This window comes from Cuculus canorus, chromosome 23 (genome assembly GCF_017976375.1).
Source record: "Cuculus canorus isolate bCucCan1 chromosome 23, bCucCan1.pri, whole genome shotgun sequence".
NCBI classification, from domain to species: domain Eukaryota; kingdom Metazoa; phylum Chordata; class Aves; order Cuculiformes; family Cuculidae; genus Cuculus; species Cuculus canorus.
This window is the reverse complement of record NC_071423.1, coordinates 956,557-978,444: the sequence shown is the minus strand read 5'-3', so window position 1 is coordinate 978,444 and position 21,888 is coordinate 956,557. Positions and strand designations below refer to the sequence as shown.

The 21,888-nt window shown below is 50.0% G+C and overlaps 1 protein-coding gene across 3 annotated transcripts in view; it reads left to right on the top strand.

Annotated features, from left to right (window-relative positions):
* Window positions 1–479: 479 nt before the first annotated feature.
* KIRREL3 (kirre like nephrin family adhesion molecule 3) overlaps window positions 480–21,888 on the top strand; it is a 430,776-nt gene continuing 409,367 nt past the window's right edge. For all 3 annotated transcript variants that reach the window (XM_054086908.1, XM_054086909.1, XM_054086910.1), the window contains exon 1: window positions 480–676. In XM_054086908.1, coding sequence (XP_053942883.1) covers window positions 616–676 — 61 coding nt within the window. In that variant the 5' untranslated portion in view covers window positions 480–615. The remainder of the gene's footprint in view (window positions 677–21,888) is intronic.

Here is a 21,888-nt window from a genome sequence, read left to right as displayed (position 1 = left end):
AAACATCCTTTTGGAGCAGGGAGCATCGCCGCGGGGGTACATCCCTTCCTCTCCTGTACCTGATGCAGAAGTAGCAGCAGCCGCCTCCCCTCATTTACACCCCCCCCCCCAATTTATTTACACACACCCCGCTCCAAGTGTTTGATGGTGCACACGTGCCCTCTTCCCCCCTTGCAAAATACATCCTTTTGGAGCAGGGAGCATCACCGGGGGGGGTACATCCCTTCCTCCCCTATACCTGATGCAGAAGCATCATCCCCCCTCCTAAACAAGCTCTTGGGGGGGGTGCACAAAATCCCCCCTTTTTTTTGCAAAAACCCGCCCCCCCCGCGCCTCCCCTCCCGGGCTGAGCCTTCCCCCCGGCTGCTCTCAAGTTACTCCCCCTGTCACCATCACTTTCCTCCCCTCCCCTTTCCCCCCACCCCCCGGCAAAGGCAGGCTGCGCGGCGAGGCTCGCTCCGCCAGTGAGGGCAGCGCTGCCGGGGGAGGAGCTGGGGGGGCGGCGATGGAGCCGGGAGAGCGGAGCCACCGGGCGGTGGTTGCTTGAAAACCCCCCCTCAACACTCCTTTTCCATCACCCCCGGAGCCCCCAGACCCCCCAGCCCACCCTGAGGAATGAGAGCTTTCCAGGCAGACCTCCTTCTCCTTCTTCTCGGCTTCTTCATCCTCAGCCACGGTAGGACCCGGCGCTGCACTTGACTTTCCGAGAGAAGCTTTTTATTGGGGGTGCTTTTTGCTTATTGGAGGAGGGGGCGCGGGGGAAATGAGGATGGCAGAGTTTTTCGTGCATTTTTTGGCGAGGCAGCTCGGTTTGGTTGGTTTGATTTTTTTTTTTTAATTTAAAAAAAAAGGGAAAATCTTTAGCATGCAAATGAGTTCTGAGCTCCAGCTCCGTTAATTAGATCGTGTTTGTGTGTAAACACGGCTTGGCTCAGCAACAGCCTCCCCCCTTCCCCATCGGTCCTTTCGCCGCTCCTGGGGAGGCGATGGATGCTTAATTTTGGGGGGGAAGAAGGGAAAAGAGGGCTCCGGCTGACACAGAGGATGCTTCAGCCCGGCGGAGCCTGCGGCTGCCGAGCCGGGGTGGAAGGAGGGGTTTGGTCCTCGGGGGTGGTGGGGGAAGAGTTGTTGGGAATGCACACAGCCCCTCGGAAGGGGGGAGCCCCCGAAGTGGTGTTTTGGGGAGCCCCCGAGGTGGTGTTTTGGGGTGCAACAGCCGCTCTCCCCTCCCCGGCGCTGCCTGAGCGTGGGAATCCGGAGGAATCTACCCCATAACTTTGGTACCTGCTCGCCTCCCCCACCTTAAATAATCAAATAAAGGATTTGGGAGTGTTCGAGGGAAGCTGGTTTTGCTGTGGTGCTGTGGGTTTGGTCCCTGGACCATCCGTCACCTGTGGAGGATGCTGAGCTCCACCAGCCCCAAAAGCTTCGCCTTTCTGCTGCGCATCCCCTCGCAACGCCGCTGTCAAACACCATCTGTGTCAGCTCCCCTGGTCCCAACGCCGGCTTTTGTGAGGGGAGGGCTTGGGGTAGCTTTAAAAAACAAAAAAAAAGGAGGGGAAGCAAACCCCAAACCCACGCAGCCAGTCCATCTGTTGATTAAATGAAGGATAAAACTTTTGGAGAGAGTAGTGCTTCTCAACGGGCAGCTGGTTTTTCGCTCAGCCAGACATTATTGCTGAGCATCCCTCGCCATACGCTGCGTTTCGCCCTATTCCCTGCGCAGGGATGCTGTGTTTAGAGGTGCCTGTGCTTCTGGTTGTCCTTATCTCTTCTTTTTCCTGAGCTCGGATGTGATGCTTGGGCTCCCACGCTGCCCTCCCCCCTATTCTCTTTCCCTTTCTCTGTACTAATATTCCTTCAGGGAGAAAGCTGTGTTTGCACTCGCCTTTGCTTCTGCACAAAAGAAACCCACTGTGCCTTCGGTGTAGGTTTCTGGCTGAACAAATTTGAACTCTCCCTGGTACAGCAGGGCAGCAGCGGGTTGGGGGATCGCAGCAATTTGGAAGCTGATCCTGGCCTTCTCCCATCTCTCCCAGCTCCCACGGATGTCTCTGCTCCCAGCAGGTCAAATGGCACTTTGCTAGTGGAGCTGAATAAGTTTGTGTCTGGGATCCAATGGGGATTTCTTTCTTCGCTTTCTCCCCTCCTCCCGTTCGCAGCCATTATTTTTAATAAGAGCTGATGCACTTTTTAATAGCGCTCGTGTTGGGAAGCTGCTGTCGCTCTCGGCTCTGCACAGTGGATTTCTCTCCCTGTCTGTACTGTCGGGAGTGTGCAGCTGGTACCTTGCTTATTCATGCTGGGTTTCAAGGCAGAGAGTCTCTCGCAGAGCGTTTTTGCCTGGTTTCTCCCATAGGATGAACCACCGTACATGAGAAAGGGCTGTTGGCAGCACCGTGGCTTCCCGCTTTGGGGTGAAACCATGCAAAGGATCCCTAATAGGATTTCATGCACAGGATTCCTTCAACCAGACGCTATTCAGCTGGCCTGGATGGAGAAGCTGAAGCTTATTTTCCAGCCTCTGTTGTGTTTGCCTCCCTTCGTGGTTGTTCCACTGTGTCCATAGGCGGTGGCATTCCATGGGCAAAGGTGCTCCTAAGGAGTGATGGGCGGTGGGGATGGGATGGTAGGTGTGCACCCAGAGGGATGTCCTGCCTCACTCTGGAGGGACTGGTGGGCCAAAACTCACTTGAAGGAACAATCAACATCACTTGACCCTGCCTGTCAGAAGTTCCAGTGGCTCCTTTTTGTGGGTGAGGAGCAGAGAGGGCTGTGTTTGCTCACCTAAAATGACAAAATAGCTTGAAGGAATGTGCTGTAATAAGGCAGGCAGGACTTAAACTGCCCTCAGCCCAGGGCAGCAGGGATGGGGAGGATCATCTCTGCACAAAACCTTGCTTTGGGGCCGTGGTTCAGATCCTGGTTTATAAAACATTTCTCTTACACAAAAGCCTCACCAAAAAGGCATTTTTCATCACCAGATCTGTACACCCATGCCCTTGGGTTTCTACTTCGTAGGCCCTGTGCCTCCTTGTGGCACGCTGGCATCCTGCTGTCTCTGCGAAGTGTGCAGGCTCAAACTTGGGCTCCCAGGTGAGCTTGCAGGAGGGAAGTGCTGGTTGGTCCCTGTCTGAGGCTGTGCTGCACCTGGATGCACCAGGCATCGCTCAGCCTGGGAGGACGAGCTCCTCGCAGCTGACTTCTGTGCTCTTGAGGTGATTTAGAAAGAAGAAATTGCCTTCCCTTGAGCATCCTCTCTCTTTCACCTTTGCAAATGGTCTGAAACAGCCTGCGCTTTCTCTTTTGGAAAGTCGATAGGTCAGTGTTCCCTCTTTTCCCTTGGTATTCCCTGCTCTTCTACCCCTGAAAGCCGTTGGGACCACAGCTTTGGTGGAAGGCGAGGTGAATTTGCAGCACAATTTTCCTCCTGCGGAGAGTAGACGTGTGGCGCACCTTGGTGGGAAGAAATCGATTCTACCACGAAAAGTAGCTGCCTTTGCTTCTGCCAGGTGAATAGGTTCCTCCTCCCTCCTCTGCCCCAGGTTCAGCCACACTGGGTGAGGCTGGAAGTGACTGGGAAAGTGGCTCAGCTGCTGGAGATGGGCGGGGGAAAGAGCATCGCTGAAGATGTACCTACAACCACCTCTTGTGGGTCTGTACTGTAACAACCCAGATGAATTTGGCAGGACCTGAAACTTACCTTGGATGGGAAGATTTCTGCCTGCTCAGGGCTCCCTTTCCAAAGATGCGTTTGCTTTTCTCAGGGTGATGAATACCAAGTTCTCTGGGTGTTGCAGGGTATGGTTTTCTCCTTCACAGTTCACTTGGTTCCTCCCTGGAAGCCAGTGCTTTGCAATCTTCCATCAGAGGGTTTCATCCTCAGCAGCAGTGGCTCAACTTCCCAGTGGCTGCTCATCAGCCCCTGAGTGGAGAAGGGTGGAATTAAGCTGATGAGAGAAATCAGGCCGGTTCCACCCACCACCGCCACCGGTTAGGACTGGGAGATGAGGATTTTAGCATCTTGGGGAAAGTTACTGGGGAACAGGGAGCAAAATGCAAGCTTATGGGGTGCTGGGAGGTGCGTGTCCCAGGGCTGGTGGCTTTGCTCCTCTTTGCAGCCCACTGATGGGTTGCTGTGTCTGGCAGCCGTGTGCCTGCTAATGAGAAGCCTGAAATATGTGGTTGTGATCCCTCTTTAAAGTTAATTCCTCCTGCCTTGTAGAGACCAGGGTAGCTTTGCAAAAGAAACGTGTCGGGCTGTTTCCTAAACCCAGCAGTGGAATCTCAGCACTGTTGGGGAAGTACGAGGAGTGGGCTTTAAAAATTAAGCCAAGGAAGAGTGCAACAGCACAAGAATTTGCAGCTAAAAGTGGTTGAGTACAAGAGACTGATGGTTTGTGAAAATGCTTTGTGAAGATGGGAGGTGCCGCTGGTGGAATGGTGCAGGTTTGGTGGGGCCACAGGAGCTGGGCTGCATGGGAGGGAAACTGGTATAAGAATCAAGTTAGAGCTGGTGTTGTCCAGTCTGCCCTATTGTGGGGGGAAAAAGTGCAGCATTGCATCTCCTGATGTCTGTTTTAACACAATTTAGAGTTCCCCGTCTGTACTGCCCGCAGTGAGATTCGCTTGAGGCCCGCAGGTGCCTTTCCTCAAACTGGCTTCCTTGCAAGGTTTGGGTTATTTGAAAAGCACAAGATAGAAGGAGCTGAGATTTCATGCAGGTGCCCTTTACCGGAGGGAGGAAAGCGAGGAGGAACACCTGCCCTGCTGCTGATGTTACATCCCTACCAGCCTCCCCACCCAAGGGCAGGCTAAGGTCCACGGGCACTGTATGCACAGCACATCTCGGGCAGATGTCGATTATTTCTGCTTCCCTGTTGTTTTAGGGGACACCGACTGCAGCAGAGACGTGCACAGAAATCCCTGAAAGGTTACCGGCGCTGCGTGTTCCCAGCTCCTGGTCTCTGTAGTTGGACTGCATATGTTAGAATAAAAAGGCTCAATGCTCCTCTTTCCTTTGTAGCTGTAAATACAAGGGAGAGGCTGATGTCCCCCTTAGGTTGTGAGCTGGCTGAGGATCAAGGCCTTTGAATAAACTGTTTTCCTACAAGCAGTCTGTGATGGAGAGCATGGCTTACTTCAGATTTAATGATCAGGTTTGCAAGTCTGTACGGTGCTCCCGGCTTTCAGCTCCGCCGCGTGCCAGAGGTGGAGTGCGGAGTGGAGAGCATTTTATGAAAATACTGCTGGAGAACCGACTTTACATCCCTTCAAGGAACTTCCAGTAGGATTAAACAGCTTTTTTTTTCCCCTCTTATTTATTTAAAAGACCAGCAAATTTATAGCCACAATTGATGAAGGCCTTAATTTAGCTTCTGGCCAGGAGTGATGAGAGTCTTTCCTTTGACTTCATCAGGAGCTACCTCTGGCCAAAGAGAGACCCGGGGCAGTAGTGACCCTGGACGAGCTTATTTTATAAATCAATAGGTAGTAAAACAAATTGGTTGTAAATCAGCGGCTTGCTTATTTGCTGAGATTTAAGGCAGTTGGTGGAGCTGTGAGATTTTAAGGCGCTCTGCGCTGACTCCGGGGCTGGCAGTTGTCCCAGCTCTTGCAGGGAGGGATGCGAATCCATCGCCTGCAGAATTAATTTCAAACATGCCAGGGAACGTGTGGGATTTCTTTTCTCTTGGCTGGGAAGAAATGAAGTTTTAAAGCCCATGCTGCTCTTTCCAGGCGAGGGTTGAATAGCGGGATCCTGATGCTACTCAAAGCTCGCGGGTTGCCTTTCCCCTGCTCCACTGCACCTCCAGGCAGGTCTCAACTCCAGACTGCGGGAGACAGGAGGAGAAAAATATCCATTTCTGAACCATGCAGGGTGGTAGGACAGAGCAAACGCTGGGTTCTGGGCTTGGAAACTGTGGCCTGACAGATGTCCTGGTTCAATATGCCTTTTGAGTATAGTTGAGACTGCTTATTCACTGCCTGGCTGGCAAGACCCAGGCTGAAGTGTTTGCCTTTCCCTGGTGGCAGCAGCAGCCTCCAAAGCAGAGCAGAAGGAGCTGGAGGTCACTTGGCTGTTCTCTGGCTCTTCCTTTTGCTGAGTTGCATTAAACAGCTTAACATCTACCCTTGCTTGGAGTGCCCCTCTTCCAGTGGGCTCTGGGTATCCTGCCTCCCTGGGTCCCATGCTAAGTGGGAGGAGGAATGCTGGCATTGTTAAATTTGGATGCTCACTTCAGGATAAGAGCTCCTCTTAATGGATTGACTCAACAACAAAAGCTACAGCTGAGCATTTCTTCTGTTGGATTGTCTGAGGGCTTTGCCATAACTGCTGCTCATGGACCACTGATGCAAACGTCTCAGACTTTCAACTAGGGTAACAGAATCATGGAACAGTTTGGGTTGGAAGGGACCTTAGAGATCATCTAGTTCTAACCCCCCTGCCATGGGCAGGGACTGGATCAGGCTGCCCAAAGCCCATCCAACCTGGCCTTGAACACCTCCAGGGATGGGGCAGCCACAGCTTCCCTGGGAAACCTGGGCCAGAGCCTCAACGCTCTCATGGTGAAGAAATTCTTCCTAATGTCCAGTATAAATCTGCCCCTCTCCAGTTTATACCCATTACCTCTCGTCCTGTCCCCACAAGCCTTTATGAACAGCCCCTCTCCAGCTTTCCTGTAGCCCCTTCGGGTACTGGAAGGTCATTATAAGATCTCCTCGGAGCCTTCTCTTCTCCAGGCTGAACAACCCCAACTCTCTCAGCCTGTCCTCGTATGGAAGGTGCTCCAGCCCTCGGATCATCTTTGTAGCCTCCTCTGGACCCGTTCCAACAGCTCCATCTCCTTCTTACATTGAGGATTCCAGAACTGGACACAGTATTCCAACTGAGGTCTCCCAAGAGAGGAATAGAGGGGCAGAATAGAATTTACAGAGATGCCCAGGGAGTGCTACCACCACATCTGTCGCACAGGCAGGTGCAGGGTGGTGGCACCGGCTCTGCAAAGAGAGGCAGCAGCAGGCAGGTCCCTGGCACTGCTGGGGTTTTGCAGCCTGTCTGCAACTGTAAGCAGGAACAGAGTGCCAGGATTCCTGGGATGAAGGCAGCCTCCTTCATCTCCATCAGGTGCAAACAGGCTGGCTCAACCTTTAAGTGCTTAATTAGCACTCCTTCTTACGTTGAGGATTCCAGAATTGGACACAATACTCCAGTTGAGCTCTCACTAGAGACGAATAGAGGGGCACAATCACCTCCCTAATAGCTTCCTTTTGTTTCCAATGACTTTGTGCTTGGTGCAAGTGCTGCACTCATTTGTGGTCAGCTGGTGGCTAATTGACCTCTTAAGTGCTGGTGAGCTCAAGTTCTGGTGTCTGTTGGTGTCATTTTCAATAGGACATGGGGCAAACCCATGGTGCTGGATGCCAGGGGCTGGGTGCTGCAGCATCTACAGGCTGGACATTCCAGGAGCCTTTTGGGTGAGACACCCAGCCTTTCTGGGAAGGGAACACAGAAAATGTTCTGCTTTAAGCCGCAGGATGTACACTGCGGGCTAGAGGAGTCTGTCTTAATTACAGCTGAAATACGCACCGAGAGTGGAAGGGATGAACTTTCTCTAACTTCCTCTTAGATGAAGAATCAAAGCCTTGTGCTGTGGGTCCAATATCGCTTTATTTTCCCCCAGGGAGTGAGTGGGAGAAACCACTGGAGTCCCACCTTGCGTTTTGGCCAAGTATTTATTCACTCATTAGCAGGGTGTAACTCATTAAAAAGATCAGAAATGAAGGATCTGGATCCTTCTCAGGCTTCCCCCCACCTCCAATGGCATAAAGGAGTATTCAGGCTATACTCAGCCAGTCAGTAAATGTCAATATTGGATAAGTGTTTCCTTTATATCATTGCAATTTAGCATAAGCTGCTTGGAAACAAATGTCTTCCATAAGCATGAGGTATTTCGGTAAGTACACAGTTGACATTACTATGAGGATTAAATAAATGTCAGCCCCACTTGTATGCTCAGCATCAGGTTAAGACAGCTGAACTCGCAGGCTGGCCAGCGTGGCAGTGGCAACGGGAGGGATTTTGAGAGGCTCTGAGGAGAGCAAGGAGTGGAAGGAGCTGGGAGGTACCTGGATCTCAAGGGTGTGTGGAGACAGGGTACAGATGCACCCTACAGCAGGGGGGAGATGATGGGACGGGGTGCAAAGAGGTGCACGGACCTTCTCTCCGAACAGGTCTGCTCTGGAAAGCACTTTTTACTGGCAACCCAAAGGAGAAACCTTGGTTTAACCAGTGTCTGCTTGAGCAGGTGGAGTTGCTGGCTCAGGATGAGCATCGTACCCATCCTGCAGAGCTGCCCAGGCCACCGGCGCTGGGAGGGATCTACCTCTGCCTTTTCCAGTGCAGGCCGGGAGTTGCTTGGCTGCAGTTGGCAGTCATGGGGAAGCAATGCCAAGAGGCGAGGGAGCATTGCCTGCTTTGTGGTGAGGAGCACGTGCTTTGAGAACTATCTGTGCGCCCTGAGCTTGCCTGCAGCCCGAGGCTTCCCACAGCTGTGGACATGCAGGTCGTAAGAGTGATGTTGTCCCATGCTGGCAAGGCTTCTGCACGTGAAGGTGGATGAAGGGAGATGATGGTCACCTCTGCCTGCAGCTGCATAAATGAGTTTCTCTCTGCCAAACAGGCAAGGGCATCTGGCTTCAGTAAAGGGATCTAAGTCCAGCCAGCGAGTCAAAGTGTTGTTCAGTCATCAGCAGAGGCTCAAATAATTTCTTTGATCTATGTGTGCAGAAAAACTCTTCTCTTTACCACCTCGCTTTGCATCTTCATCGGTCACCCTGAGATGTCACTGGCTGCTGCCTCCGTCTGTCTGTGCCAAACGCTGCCAGCAAGGAGAGAAAATCTGGGAGCACAGTGGGGAGCTGATGTGCTTCCATTCCCAGTGATGCAAAACTGCTGCTTTCTCCCCAGCTGGCAACTAGCTGACTGTAGCCACTTGTTCCCAGCTGCACAGAAATAACTGTAGACAAAATCGTTAGCAGGCAGATGAGCCTTATCAGCTCCTCTAATGCCTGTCTGCGCCTCTGGTCTGCATGGACTTGTACTCTGCAGAGCGTGTCTTTTAATGACTGGCCATTCCTGTTCCAGGTGACTTGAGCAGAGCATCCCAGTCGTGTCCAAGCAGCCCTGGTGAGCAGAGGCTTCTGCAGTTCGTTTGTAGAGCGGAGTCCAACTGCTGCTCTCGCCTCATTACGCTGCGCTTTTACAGCGCTGGAGAAACAGCTTGCAGATATGTGGGGTGTCTTAATAATTCAGGCTAAAAGAAGGGAGCGCCGGGGGTGCACGGGGGAAGGACTACCCGAGTATTCCGAACCTCAAACCAGGTCAGCTGGCAGAGCTAATGCAGCTTTTCTCATCATTTTTGCCGTTCAGCCTGGCGGTGGCAGCAGCAGCGCTTGCATGGAGCTGTGGTCTGCTCCAACCTGCCAGCACAGGGGCACCTGCTGGGCTCCAGCAGTCCTCAGTCCACCAAGACTGAGGTTTGGGGTTCAGCAACCGAGGGCTAGACACCCCCCACCCCAGCCCCCATGCTGCAGAGAGGCTGAGGGTTGGGCTGGGGAGAAGAGTTGGGTGCCTTCAGAAGGTCTTATTCCTCTTCCGAGGAGCGATGGTCACCTCGTTGCGTGGTCAGACACGTTTCTGGGCAACGGGATGGATCTTGAGGTGACCCTGCCAGGGAGAACGTAGCAATGATACCAATGCCATCAGCCTGGGGTGGTGGTATAGGAGGGAAGAAGGGGGCTGTGCCTGACCTGCTGCTGCTCCCCTTCCGTGCGCGAGCTTCGGTGGTGATGATGCAAAGTGCATCCCTAGGGACACGGAGTATCCTGCAGCGGTGGCCGGGATTGGATGCTATCGCTGGTCAGCAGTGCCTTGCTGAGTTGTGTTTTCCTCTCTGCCATGAGCTAATCCCAGAGGGTGATTTAATGCTCTTCTCTTGGCTGTGTCTTTAATAAGCTGGGAGTGACGGGGCCACCCCCCTCCACCACCCGCGAGTGCTGAAGAAACAGAACCAACAGATGCTAAAATTAGGCACAGCTGTTTGCAGTGTTTTGTCCTCCGGATCACAGAGTCTGACACTGTCTTTGCTTATTCCTCATCTTGTCCAGAGATTGAAAAGTTTTAAGATGTCAAAGCTTTGAGTGGCTGTAAATTAACTCCTCGTGCGTAAGCTGAAGCCTGGTTTACTGCTAGATTTCTAGTGATTTCCTTTATTTACTCTTATAATGCTGGAAATTGCCAGGTAACCTCCAGATGGGCGTCTTCTCTCAGCACCTGGGAGACAGCATGGCTGGTTTTCCAGCCTAAAGCTTCCCCACCAGAGGCCAAGTCAAAAATCTCCAGCCCTGCTGTCCCTCACACTCTACCTGCTTAAACTCAGCTCTTGCGTGCAGCTTAGGTAACAGCTTTAGTCCAGCTTGGTCTGTGTGTGCCTAAAGATCCAGCATCACATCCTGGATATTGTGCTTTGCTCTCGCTTGGAGAGGTGGAAGATTCCCCGAGTGCTTTTTCTTGGTGTTCTTGGTTTGGTCGTTGAGGTGGGCATCATCCCGCGTGGTGGCTCTTCCACCGCTGTCTGGGATGTTTTTGTTTCTGACAGTGACTATCGGAGGCTTTTTGAGAGAGGATGCGTGTCCCTGCCTGCCACCCCTCAGAAAATGTTCATGCCCTTCCACTTGGGTAGCAGCCCAGGGGCTCGGTGTCAACGATGAGATGTGTGCTTCAGAGAGGGCAGAGGAGGGAACTTTGTGGGAGAGCAGGAGTGCCTTTTGCTGTCAAGCCCAGAACAGTGTAAATGTCACCTCCTGACAGATCTGCGATGATAGCAGCCACAGCGTTGATGGGCTGGATGGGAGTCAGGGTCTTGCGTGGTGTTGTAAGTCTGCGGGATCTTTCTTTTTTTCTGCCTCTATCTCCTTCGGAAGGGACAGTTTCTGAAGATTTCTTTTGCTCTGGTCATGCTTAAAATGATAATATTGGTTTAAGATAGACATTTGTGATAAAGTAAGAAGCACGGCACCCTTTGAAATCTTCAAAGCCCTCTTCCATCAAGTGGGCTGGCTAGAAAGGCAACCACCAGGGCATTCCGATTGTCACGCTTCGGATGCAAACCTCCTTCTAAGGCTGCATTGCCTTTTAAAGAGCTGACACCTCTCCCCTTCCTCTCCTTTTCTGGGAAGTAGTGGCTCCATCAAGGTGGTACCCACTGCACTCGCTCAGAATCTCTGGACGGTTCTTGTGTACCACCTGTGATCTCCCAGATTTACTTTTCTCAACATTTCTGTGAAGGAAACAAACCAGACGGGGGAAAATCTAGCCAGACAAAGCGTTATTTTCCCTGCAAATGGATAGGGATTGGGGGAGTAAAGATGGGAAGAGTTGAAATATCTCTTCTCAAGAAAGAGAAAAAGGACGCTATGCAGTTGCCAAACGGCTGATGTCAATCTGTGAGGGTGGGGAGGCCCTGGCCCAGGTTGCCCCATCCCTGGAGGCACTCAAGGCCAGGTTGTATGGGGCTTGGAGCCCCTGATCCAGTGGGAGGTGTCCCTGCCCCTGGCAGAGAGTGGGACTGGATGGGCTTCGAGAGGTCCCTTCTGACCTAAACCATTTTATGATTCTATGACAATGTCTTTGCAGTGGTGGTTGTGGCAAAGTTTTCACGCTGCGTACTGATTTTCCTCTGCAGCAGGTAGGTTTCTCTCTGTGGTTTGGCTTTCTCCCAAGCATATGCGGAAATTTGTGTAATGTTCTTAACCTGCACAAGTTCCTGCTGACTGGAGCAGATGGGAGTTGCCATCCCAGTGGAAGCATTTTCTTCAAAATCAGAAAGAAAAGTTGAATTTTTGAAACTTGTGGAGGAGAAAGCATCCAAGATCTATGGATTGGAAGCTTTGAAGTGGACTTGTCAAAATACCATGGTTTGATATTTGCAATCTGAAAACTGGCTTTGAGAAGGGGTTTCTTTTTGTGAACAAAGGATTGAGAGAACCACTGGCCTCCAGCGGACGAAGGGATGCTGGGAAGCTGTTGTAAGAACTATTTGTCTATCAAGTGCTGGTCATCCTTCTCCAGGGTTTGTAAATGGGGTGCAGATCTCTTCTTACCTTTGGCTTGGCCAATGAACCAACCACCATGGCTCTCGCAGTGTGCCAATTTGTCACAGTATATTTAATTCCAGGACCGTGTTAACTTGGCCTGTGTGGCCATAAAGCATCTCGTGGTAGGTTCAATGCAATTGCGCTGTTATTGTCTTGTTATGCAGTTTATTATTCCTGGTCTGCACGCTTTTCTTGCCTGTTCTTGTGTACCATGAGGACACGGTGTGCCTGCATGCGCCCTCCTTGCTTTTCCCTGAAAGCGCCCTTAAAATCAGCACGTAATTATTGGAAAATATGGACAGATTGTAAGGTACCGATGCTATTCTTCTGGCCCTGGTGCACTGAGCAGGTAAAGAAAAGACCTGAGGGGCAATCGAAGAGATTGATGGGTAGTAATGGGTGTAATGGTAATTTTTGTCCTGTGTTTTTAACAAAGTGATTGATGACAAACGTAGCTGGAGCCCCCGTGCGGAGACCAAGAGATGCAGTTAAATTACAGAGGCTTTTTAACTTAATGAGGCCATGTAATAAAAATGAGGCATAATGAGCAAAGTATAATAGTACTATTATGCTTACGAGTGCTCTAGCAGAGGGCTGAGCAGGCAGTGCCTGGCTGTCCTGGGCAGTGATCTCTCTGGGATGGAGGACTTTCCTGGTTGAGATGAACAGGAGGAGGCTGGGGTGTATCTGGGAGACTTGGGAAAACTACTGGCTGACCAAGTGTCCCAAGACAGGAGATTTAAATTAGATCTTGGGAAGAACTCTTTTCCTGTGGGGGTGGGGAGGCTCTGGCCCGGGTTGCCCAGAGCAGTGGTGGCTGCCCCATCCCTGGAGGGGTTCAAGGTTGGATGAAGCTTGAAGCCCCTGATCCAGCGGGAGGTGTCCCTGCCCATGGCAGGGGGTGGGACTGGATGGGCTTTGAGGTCCCTTCCAACCCAAACGGACCCATGATCTGTGTGACGTTCTTACTTGTCATCTGGTGGGAATGAATGACTAGATGGAGCACCAGACATGGTGGATGCCCCCATGTTTTTGGTTTCATTTGCAAGACTTCAGGCAGGACTCTGCTTTGAGCTTTATTCACTTCATTTAACCTCGGGGAAGTCCGTGCGAGCCTCCTTGCTGCACAGATGAAATTGTGAGGGGGGCAGGTTTTGCAACGAGATGGTAAAACAACGGGATTTTTTGAAGAGCCCGGAGGCAGGGTGTGCAAGGAATTATTGGGCAGGCTCTGAGGTTGGCCAGGACAGCAGTAATTTGTGTACCAGCACCTTGATTTGGAGCCTCAGTGCTGAGGTTACATCAGCTGAATTGAGGCCTTTTTGGGGGTGGAGGTGGGAAGCGGATTAGCGCCTGCCGAACGGTTACGTCTCTGCTGCTGTTAAATGTAGTTAAACTCGAGCGAGTTCTAATCTAATAATGAAAGGAAGAGAAATAAGTGTTCTCAGTGATGCATGCCCCTCACTGTAAGTACTAATTGAAAACAGATATTTACTTTAAAATGAAAATGTAATACGATAAATGGTGGGTTGAGAATTTTGCGCACGTAGGAGGGAGCAGTGAACACGCACAGCCTCTCACCTGCTCTGCCCAACCCTCGTGTCTGATGAGGAGCAGCATCTCCCGCACTTTGGGGTCAGTAAGCTGCCGAAAGGAATGGAGGATCTTCTTGGAGCAGAACTCAGAGCCTTACTTTGCTAAAATTGGGTGTATTGGGGTTTTCATCATCTGACCTTGGTCTACAAAGGACCTTCCATGGTGGGTTTCTGTTTTTCCTTGTTGCAAACCTTTCCCAATCAAAGCTCCAGGGAAAGGAGAGGTTAAGCCTTTTAAGACTGGGGAAGCATCAACTCCCTTGTCACTAGATTGGCGGGACTAGATGGTGGTCGTGACCCTTTTCCTGATGGTCTCTGCTGCTTGAGACCCACCTTGCTGCATTGAGCTGGCTGTCCTGACCAGGTGAAGTGTCTGGTGCCGAGGAGTTGCTGGCCAATGCTGGCTTTTCGGGACTGCTGGAGGATCATCGAGGACATCTGTGGTCCCCTCAGGCCAATCTGATTTGGGGAGACTCTTGGCTCTCCGTGCAGATGCTCTAACACCCCTTGCCTCTTGTCGGTTTATTGATCCTTCCCCTGCAACCTATCTCAAAGAAGTCATCGCTCCAGCGGTTGAAGACAGAGTTGCAGCACTTCTTAGAGCAGTTTGTAGGCAAAGCTCAGTGCTGCATGACCGGTGACCATTACTGGATACTCCCTGACAAAAGCCCCCTCCAGCACTGTAATCTTCCAAAAGGAAGCAGCCTGGCCCTAATCCCTTTGTGCAGAGTTCCTGCTTGTTTCTTCCTATGGGTGCATTTGTGTAATTTGCATTTTGCACACTGATCGTATGCATAGAATTCAAATTGAAATGGGGGCTTGAATAGATTTGCATGCTAATGAGGCACTGGCTTTATTTATTTATTTGGAGCCCTCTCAAGCAGGCAACAGCCTGCTGGAAAGCAAGTCATGCAGCTCTGGTGACAGAGCTCTCCGGCAGTGCCAGGATCCTTGTGTTTTCCCAAGACCCACTTGCCTGTTGTGAATAAGGGGTTGAAGCTGGTGGTCTTGGCTCCAGCAGCTCTTGGCTCAGTCCTTCTGAACCCTTGGGGAGGCCACTATCTACGGAGACCACCAGGACAGTCCCAGCCTACATTAATTAACCAGAGATGCCTCTTTAAGGTTATACTGGTGATAACCGTGTGTGGGTATGGACTTGCCACATGGTGAAGTGAAAACTCTGCTGCATTAGAGCTGGTTATACCCAGCATGAGCCACTTCATGATGAATGCAGTGGGTGAAATAGTCAGAGCATGCCCGTGTTCTCTCCTTGACTTTGCAGCAATGCTCAAGGTGAGTGTTTGGTACCTGCTGGCTGGAGCTACCCGAGTTCCTCATCAGTCCATGACCCTTCCCTTCACCATCAGGCTGTTATTTCTGGTACCTTTCAGCAGCTGACCTTGTTGCATATGGAATTTGGCTGTGATGCCCATCAATCCTGCTCTGCCATGACGTGTGATGTTGCTGAGGCCGGCTTCCTTTGGTGCTGCTGTGGTCCACCCATGCTGTTTTCCCACAATGTGAGCCTTTTGGCCTCTTTCAAAGTCACCAAAAGAGAAGAAAGTTTGGAAATGTTGAGAAAGTGTCAGGTAGGGACGGGTAACCCAAAGGCTGGGGGAAAGCCAGTTCCACAAACTCCATGCCACATTGGAGATGGAAAAAGACCCTGAAGCCCAGGTGCTTTCATTGAATTGCAGCACCGTGCCCCTCTGAATTCACTCCCTGCCCCACATCTACAGCTGACATATAGCTTAATGCTCAGTCTTTCCATCCCACCTCTCTCTCCTCAGATGACTTCTGCTGCAGCCGAGTTCATTGCTGGCACGCTGAACAACGGCCCAGCGAGGGCTTCGGAGATGGCAGCAGGAATTGGGTCACATGGCGCTGCCCCAAGAGAGAGAGTTTCTCGGAGCAGTCTGGCTTCCAGTTATAATTTTACAGGGGATGTTAGAGGTTGATAAGGGAGCTGTTCTGACTGCCAGTGGGGCTTATTTGGGGCTTATTGTACGCTCCAGTTTATATTTTAATATAGTCAAAGGTGACTTACAACTTTAATATTAATTTTAAAACTGATTGCTCAAGTTTTTTTTTTTTTTTTTTTTTTTTATCTAAGTGAAACCAGATTAATCTCAGCCTGCCTTGATCCTGCTGGTAGCTTTTCTTTCCCTGGCTGGAGACGCATGTGGTCTGCGTTGCACCAACAAAAGATGAGAAGGAAGATGTTTGCGTGGCGATAAATAATTGTCACAGGGTCTGCTTTTCTTCCAGAGCAATCTCTGCTCTCCGAGCCCGACAATGGCATCAGTGGGAGCTCTTGCTTTTGTATGAGGTTCTCCACCTCGGCTTGCAGAGCGGGGCTTTGCTGAACAATGTCCAGCTTTGTGCTTCGTGTAGAAGCCTCATTTTTTGTCATTGTGTTTCTCCCTGGTAGCGCAGCCTTTCCATAATACATCTCCTTCCATGCTGCTTTGTGCCACCAGCATTACAATTTCTTGCATGCTCCCTGTGCTGCTTGCAAGGTGCTTTGTGCTGGAGATGACAATATTTTGTGGGCTGAGAAGGTGGCCTTGTGGCAGGGGCAGTGGGATGGGCCACAGGGAGCTGGAGTTGAATTGTTGTCTTGCTTCTAGTTCCTTGAGCATCGCTGGGTGGTTGTGCTAGACTGGAGGATCCTACAGCTGCCAAAGCTACAGATGCTTCTGGGCACCTGACTTGGGGTGTTCCAAGCCACCTTTAATGTCACGCATTTGCCTGATCCTTTGAGTTGTGTTGCCTTTTAAGATGACCAAAATTAGGCACCCAAAACTGAGTTGCTTTTGGCAAAACTTGGCATTAATGCCAGGCTGCTGGGCTGCCTTTGGATGTGGAGGCTGGTGCTCTCTGGCCCATTCAGAGGTTGTAATCCCCAATCTTGTGGTTTTAGGGCATCCCCAATCTTGTGGTTTGAGGGAATCCCCTTGACTTGGCTCCAGGACACTGTCTTACTGTAGATGCCACGAGCCTAGGAGCAGCCTTGCTGGTGCTGCCAGGTTATGGAGCGTCAGTGGGTCCTCAGTCTTTGGAATTGGAAGAAAAGGATCAGAGTTGCGGCTCTGAAGAGCTGTGGTCAGGAATCTTCGTGTTTCAAACATCAGTCAGTCTGTCTACCAGTGGCACTTGTGAATTTTACCCCAGGCAATGAGTTTACAATATGCTTTACTGGGACAGATCTCTGTACCTCAGCGAATGATTGATAGAATCATAGAATCGTTTGGTTGGAAAAGGCCTTTGAGGTGATCAAGCCCAACTGTACCTGTCCACTACTAAACGGGATCCTTAAGCACTTCATCTGCCTGTCTTTTAAATAAGGGATGGGATTCCACCACTTCCCTGCGCAGCTTCTGCCAGCACCTGAGAACCCTTTCAGTGAAGAAATCTTCCCTGATGTCCAGTCTTAACCTGCCCTGGCACGACTTGAGGCCATTTCCTCTCCTCTTATCGCCTATGACTTGGGAGAATCATGTTCTATAACCAACCTTTAGCTCTTCTGTGTGTGCGATAGCTCTTCACTGACAGCCCATGTTCTCCAAAATACCTCCTAAATGCTGCCTGTAGCTTTTCTCATCCCAGCCTTACTAATAAGTGCTTTTCAGAGCTTGTTATTCCATGCACAGTGCAACTTGCTGTATATAAATGTGCTGGATTGATGGGCTGAGGGCTGGGAACGGAATAAGCTGTGAGCCTGGCAGTGGCAGAGGATGGGAACTGAGGCACAGGGGTCTACAGCAGAGATCCATACTAGCGGCTATTACATCCTGGCAGGAAAAACCAGGAGGGTTTGCTTGCTAGAGCTACCCTGTGTCTGTCTTTTCCCTATGTTGTATCAGCCTGTGGTGGGAAACCATCAGGTATTGTGTTAGCTCTGAACAACAAATGATCTTAAGACAGTGACAAGACCGAAGAGCCATTAAAGGCAAGAGTTGACACTGTGCAAGAGAATGCCAAACAGCAGCAGCCACATAAATCCTATTTGTTTTACAATTCAGAGCTTAATGAGACAGAAATCGCATGGCAATTGTCATATGTGAAGGCAGAGATTGCTACTTTGCGTTTAACTAAAGAAACCGCCGTATGCGGCACCAGCGCCTGAAACTAAGCTGCGATACCCACTGCCTGCAATGGGGAATGTACCTTGTGCAAGTTGTAAACTGTTGGTTGCCCTGAAACTCTGCACATATGGTGTGTATGAAACCCCCAGCAGCAACACAAGGTTGTCTGGGAATCTTGGAGGTCACGAGCCTCACGCTCCTTCTTCTCCAAAGTATCTGAGTATCATGCAAACAGTTGAGGCATGAGGCGATAAGTCCAGGAGCACCTGCAGTGATCGAGTCCAGGAGCCCAATTTTTGTAGAATTTCACTAGGTTATGTGTGTAAAAAAAAATCTATGGGGTGTCCTTTGGAGTGATTTGTAGGAAGCTGTAAGGAGCGTTGCTTTGGAAGAGCTGAATACCATGGGTTCAGATGTAGGCTGGAGCCTCATCTCTGAGCCAATATGCATTTCCAACTCTTTCCAAAACGCATTTTAAGTGATTTCCCAAGGTCTGTGTCATCAACTTCTCTGAACATTGCTGTCAGGGGTTTACACACCGTGTGGAGAAAGATTACAGTGGTACCTTAGGAGACTGCAGTAATACGCATCAGCCACAGCTTCACACCCTGGTCGGGAGGTGATATCATCCCTGCTTTTCATAAAGCATTTGCTGTTTTCAGTAGGAGTGGTGTTTCTGTTGTAGATCCCTACTTGTGGTAGCCGTGGCTTGAAAAACACAGTGTTAAAACTACCTTGGCAGCACCTTTAGCAAAGATGCGCACCTTTCCCACTGCTTCTGGGAATCATCTCAAACCTGTGCAAGCCATCCATGCTTTATAAACCTGTATCTCTTTATAAGTGGTTGAATAATAAAGACATTAATGTCAATGCATTATCTCTGGTAACTCGCTTCATCTCTGCTAATTTGCCCCTTAGTTTCCCGGTAATGTTCATAAATTGCTAAAGCTGTATTTTAATATTAACACAAGCTGCAGCTTTTTTTGACAACTGTTAAAGAAAGGGCTGCGCGTGGAGCTCTGAAATTGGTGTTTTTTTTTCCCCTTGTCTGTCTGAACTGAAACACCGAAGCAAAGCTTTATTGGGTTAACTGAAAACAAGACTGGAAATATTTGTTTTGGGTAAAATAAAACATTTCATCTGATGTGATGTGTTCTTTGTTCAGACTTAGGGAAAAAACCTTTTAAAAAGTAAATTAACTTCAGAGATGTCTTGAGGTGGAGAAAAGTAAATACTTCATGTAGAGGGGAAAGTGTCTAAATAGAAAGCTCTCGCTTTTGACACCCACTTCCCCCCCACACACACACTGTTTCAGGCCAAACGACTGAACGGGTTTGATGGGAGATCATGAACAGCATCGGCTGACCCACATCTGTGCGTTGGAAGTATTGTGCCGAAGATGCAGGGGGAAGAGCTAATGAGTCATTTTCCTAATGGGTGTCTTGGTAGGTGAGAGAAGTACTGAAATTATATATTTGAAGGAATAATGAGGCCCTAGTTAGATGACTAAATCTTATTCTTAATCATCTTGGGGGCAATGAAGAGGGGAAATTGTGGGCTGGATCATCCTGATGAGATAAGTTGTGGGTGAATAGCATTTTGCAGCTAGCGTAGAGCCTGTTCCAGGGAGAACAAAAACCAGGCTGACAATCCCTGCTGCGTGCATTGCAACAAATCTGTCTGGGTCATCTCTGGTGTTGAACTTGAGTCATGTGGTCATTTCTCATCAAGGGAGGTCTTCTTGATGGTGCCATTTAGCGACACGCTCGGTCATCGAATCCGCTCCCTGCTGTTGATCGTGTGGTCTATTCCCTCGAAACATTATTAATTGCATCTTAGCCCTAGAGGGACTTCGATATTTTCCATCACATTTGACTTCCTGATGAATCCTTACTGGGAGAGCTGAGACCTTAATGGGATGAGAAACTCTCCAGGCCCTTTGCTACAGAGAAGTACCTGGAGAAAATCCTCCTGCTGGTTGCTGAGGTGTCCAACAGTTGAAGCGAGCAAAGGCTTGGGAAACAATTCCAGTAGGACTTCTGTATTAGTCCAGGTCATCTCCTGAACAACTGATGTTTCTCTGGACACTTATGTTTGGATGCATTTCTTCCAAGTTTGCGCCTGGGCTGCTGCGAAGGGCGCTATCAGTTTTAATGTAGAGTAATTGAGCAATCGCATTGTCCTGGACATAGCAAGTAATGATTTTTTTCTGTATGATAATGCATCTTCATTACTCTAGGGAAATCATTTGCTCCTGTGAAGACAAGCCTCTCATTCCTTTCATTGTGTGGGTTAAGGGGGAAGAGACTAATGGCTTAATTAAAAGGTTGGAGACAAAAATCTGTCTAACCCTTTTATTTTTTTTGTATTTAGAGAGTACTGTGGGTAGGAAGATTACATATGAAGGCATGCCACAGCCCAGCCTCGTCTAGTGGAGTTATTTGGTACCGTTGCATCAAATGAGGGACACAAATGTCAGGTCTTCAATCCGTCACCCGCGCCTCCCGTAAGCCATCTGCCCCTGGAGTAGGCTGGCGCAGGCATGCGCTGCGGTTCTTTGTGGAAAGCGCCGAGATTTATTCTGTGTGAAAGGGGAACGTTATTTAAATCCGCACATTTTGCAGGATGTGAAAGCAGCTCCCCATAATATACAGCCTTCCTCTCCGCTGGGACTGCTCTATTAACATCTTTCATTTGTGTAGTTGGATGCTTTGCAGTTCCTTTTAGCGGTGATAATCCAGCAAAGACCTCTGTGTTGTTCACACTGCAATATTTATGGAGCCAGGCTTCCTTTTAATTTCCATGCCAAGTTTGGCCATATGCAGAGATAGAATACAAACAGCGGCTTTAGTCACACAATAGTTCAGGCTTTTCCCTTGGTGGGATGTAGGGCTTTTCAGTGACTCATTTGGAGCTGATTTGGCATCCTTTTGGAAATGGAATAGAAAAGGTTTGAGTGTGTCTGACAGCGATTGTGCTCTCCCAGGCTGCCTCCAAAATAAAATGGTGGTGGAAAGCCCTTTATAGGGAGCAAGCGAACAACTTTAAGCAGGGTCAATGGGACCCACAGGGTTTCTTAGGGTGGAAGGGACCTGCTTGTATGTATCCTTCCATCCAAGAAGTGTCAGTGTAAGCCATCTCTTTGTGATTGAGGAAAGCCATCCTGTGAATGAGACACCCTTTACAAGCCAAACTTTTTTGAGTCATGCAGAGGGGAAAAGACCCTTCTCAGGTGTCTCACCCTTATGAGCGTTTCTATGCTGGGATGTGAATGCCAATTGTTGTCTTAAATGTGAGGTTGGATGGAGCCTATGGTTTAGTTGGAGCAGGTCAGGTAGCATGGAGCTGACCACATACCTGCTGGATTTCATAAAATCATAGACTGTCCTGAGATGGAAGGGACCCACAAGGATCGTAGAGTCCAACTCTTGTTCCTGCAAAGGACAACCCTGACGTTCACACCATGAGTCTGAGGGCATTGGCCAAACACTTCTGGAATATTGTCCGGCTTGGTGCCGTGGCTGCTTCCCTGGGAGCTGTTCCAGTGCTCAACCACCCTCTGGGGGAAGAACCTTTTCCTGATGTCCAATTTAACCCTCCCCTGGCATCTTCCTGCCATTCCCTCAGGTCCTATCATTGGTCACCAGAGGTAGAGCTCAGCGCCTGCTCCTCCTCCTCCCCCCCATGTGAGGAAGCTGCAGAGTGCAATGAAGTCTCCCCTCAGTCTCTTCTTCTCCAGAATGAACAGACCAAGGGACTTCAGCCCCTCCTGAGACAGCTTCCCCTGTGACCCCTTCACCAGCATTGGCCTCCTCTGAACACATATGTACCTCTATGACTACTGCACGTGGAGCCTTTCCGTTTGCCTGCAGCGCCTCTCTCTGTGCTGCGCTCTTCCAGCCCCGAGGGATGACAGTCCTTGTTTTGCCAGGGAAGAGAGCAGAAGGGAGCCTGGCAGCAACCATCATGATGGGTGCATCCAAGCCGGTGCTCTTGAGGTTGGTACTTTGGTTCATTTAGGTGTTCGGCTTGGTATGGAGGCATCA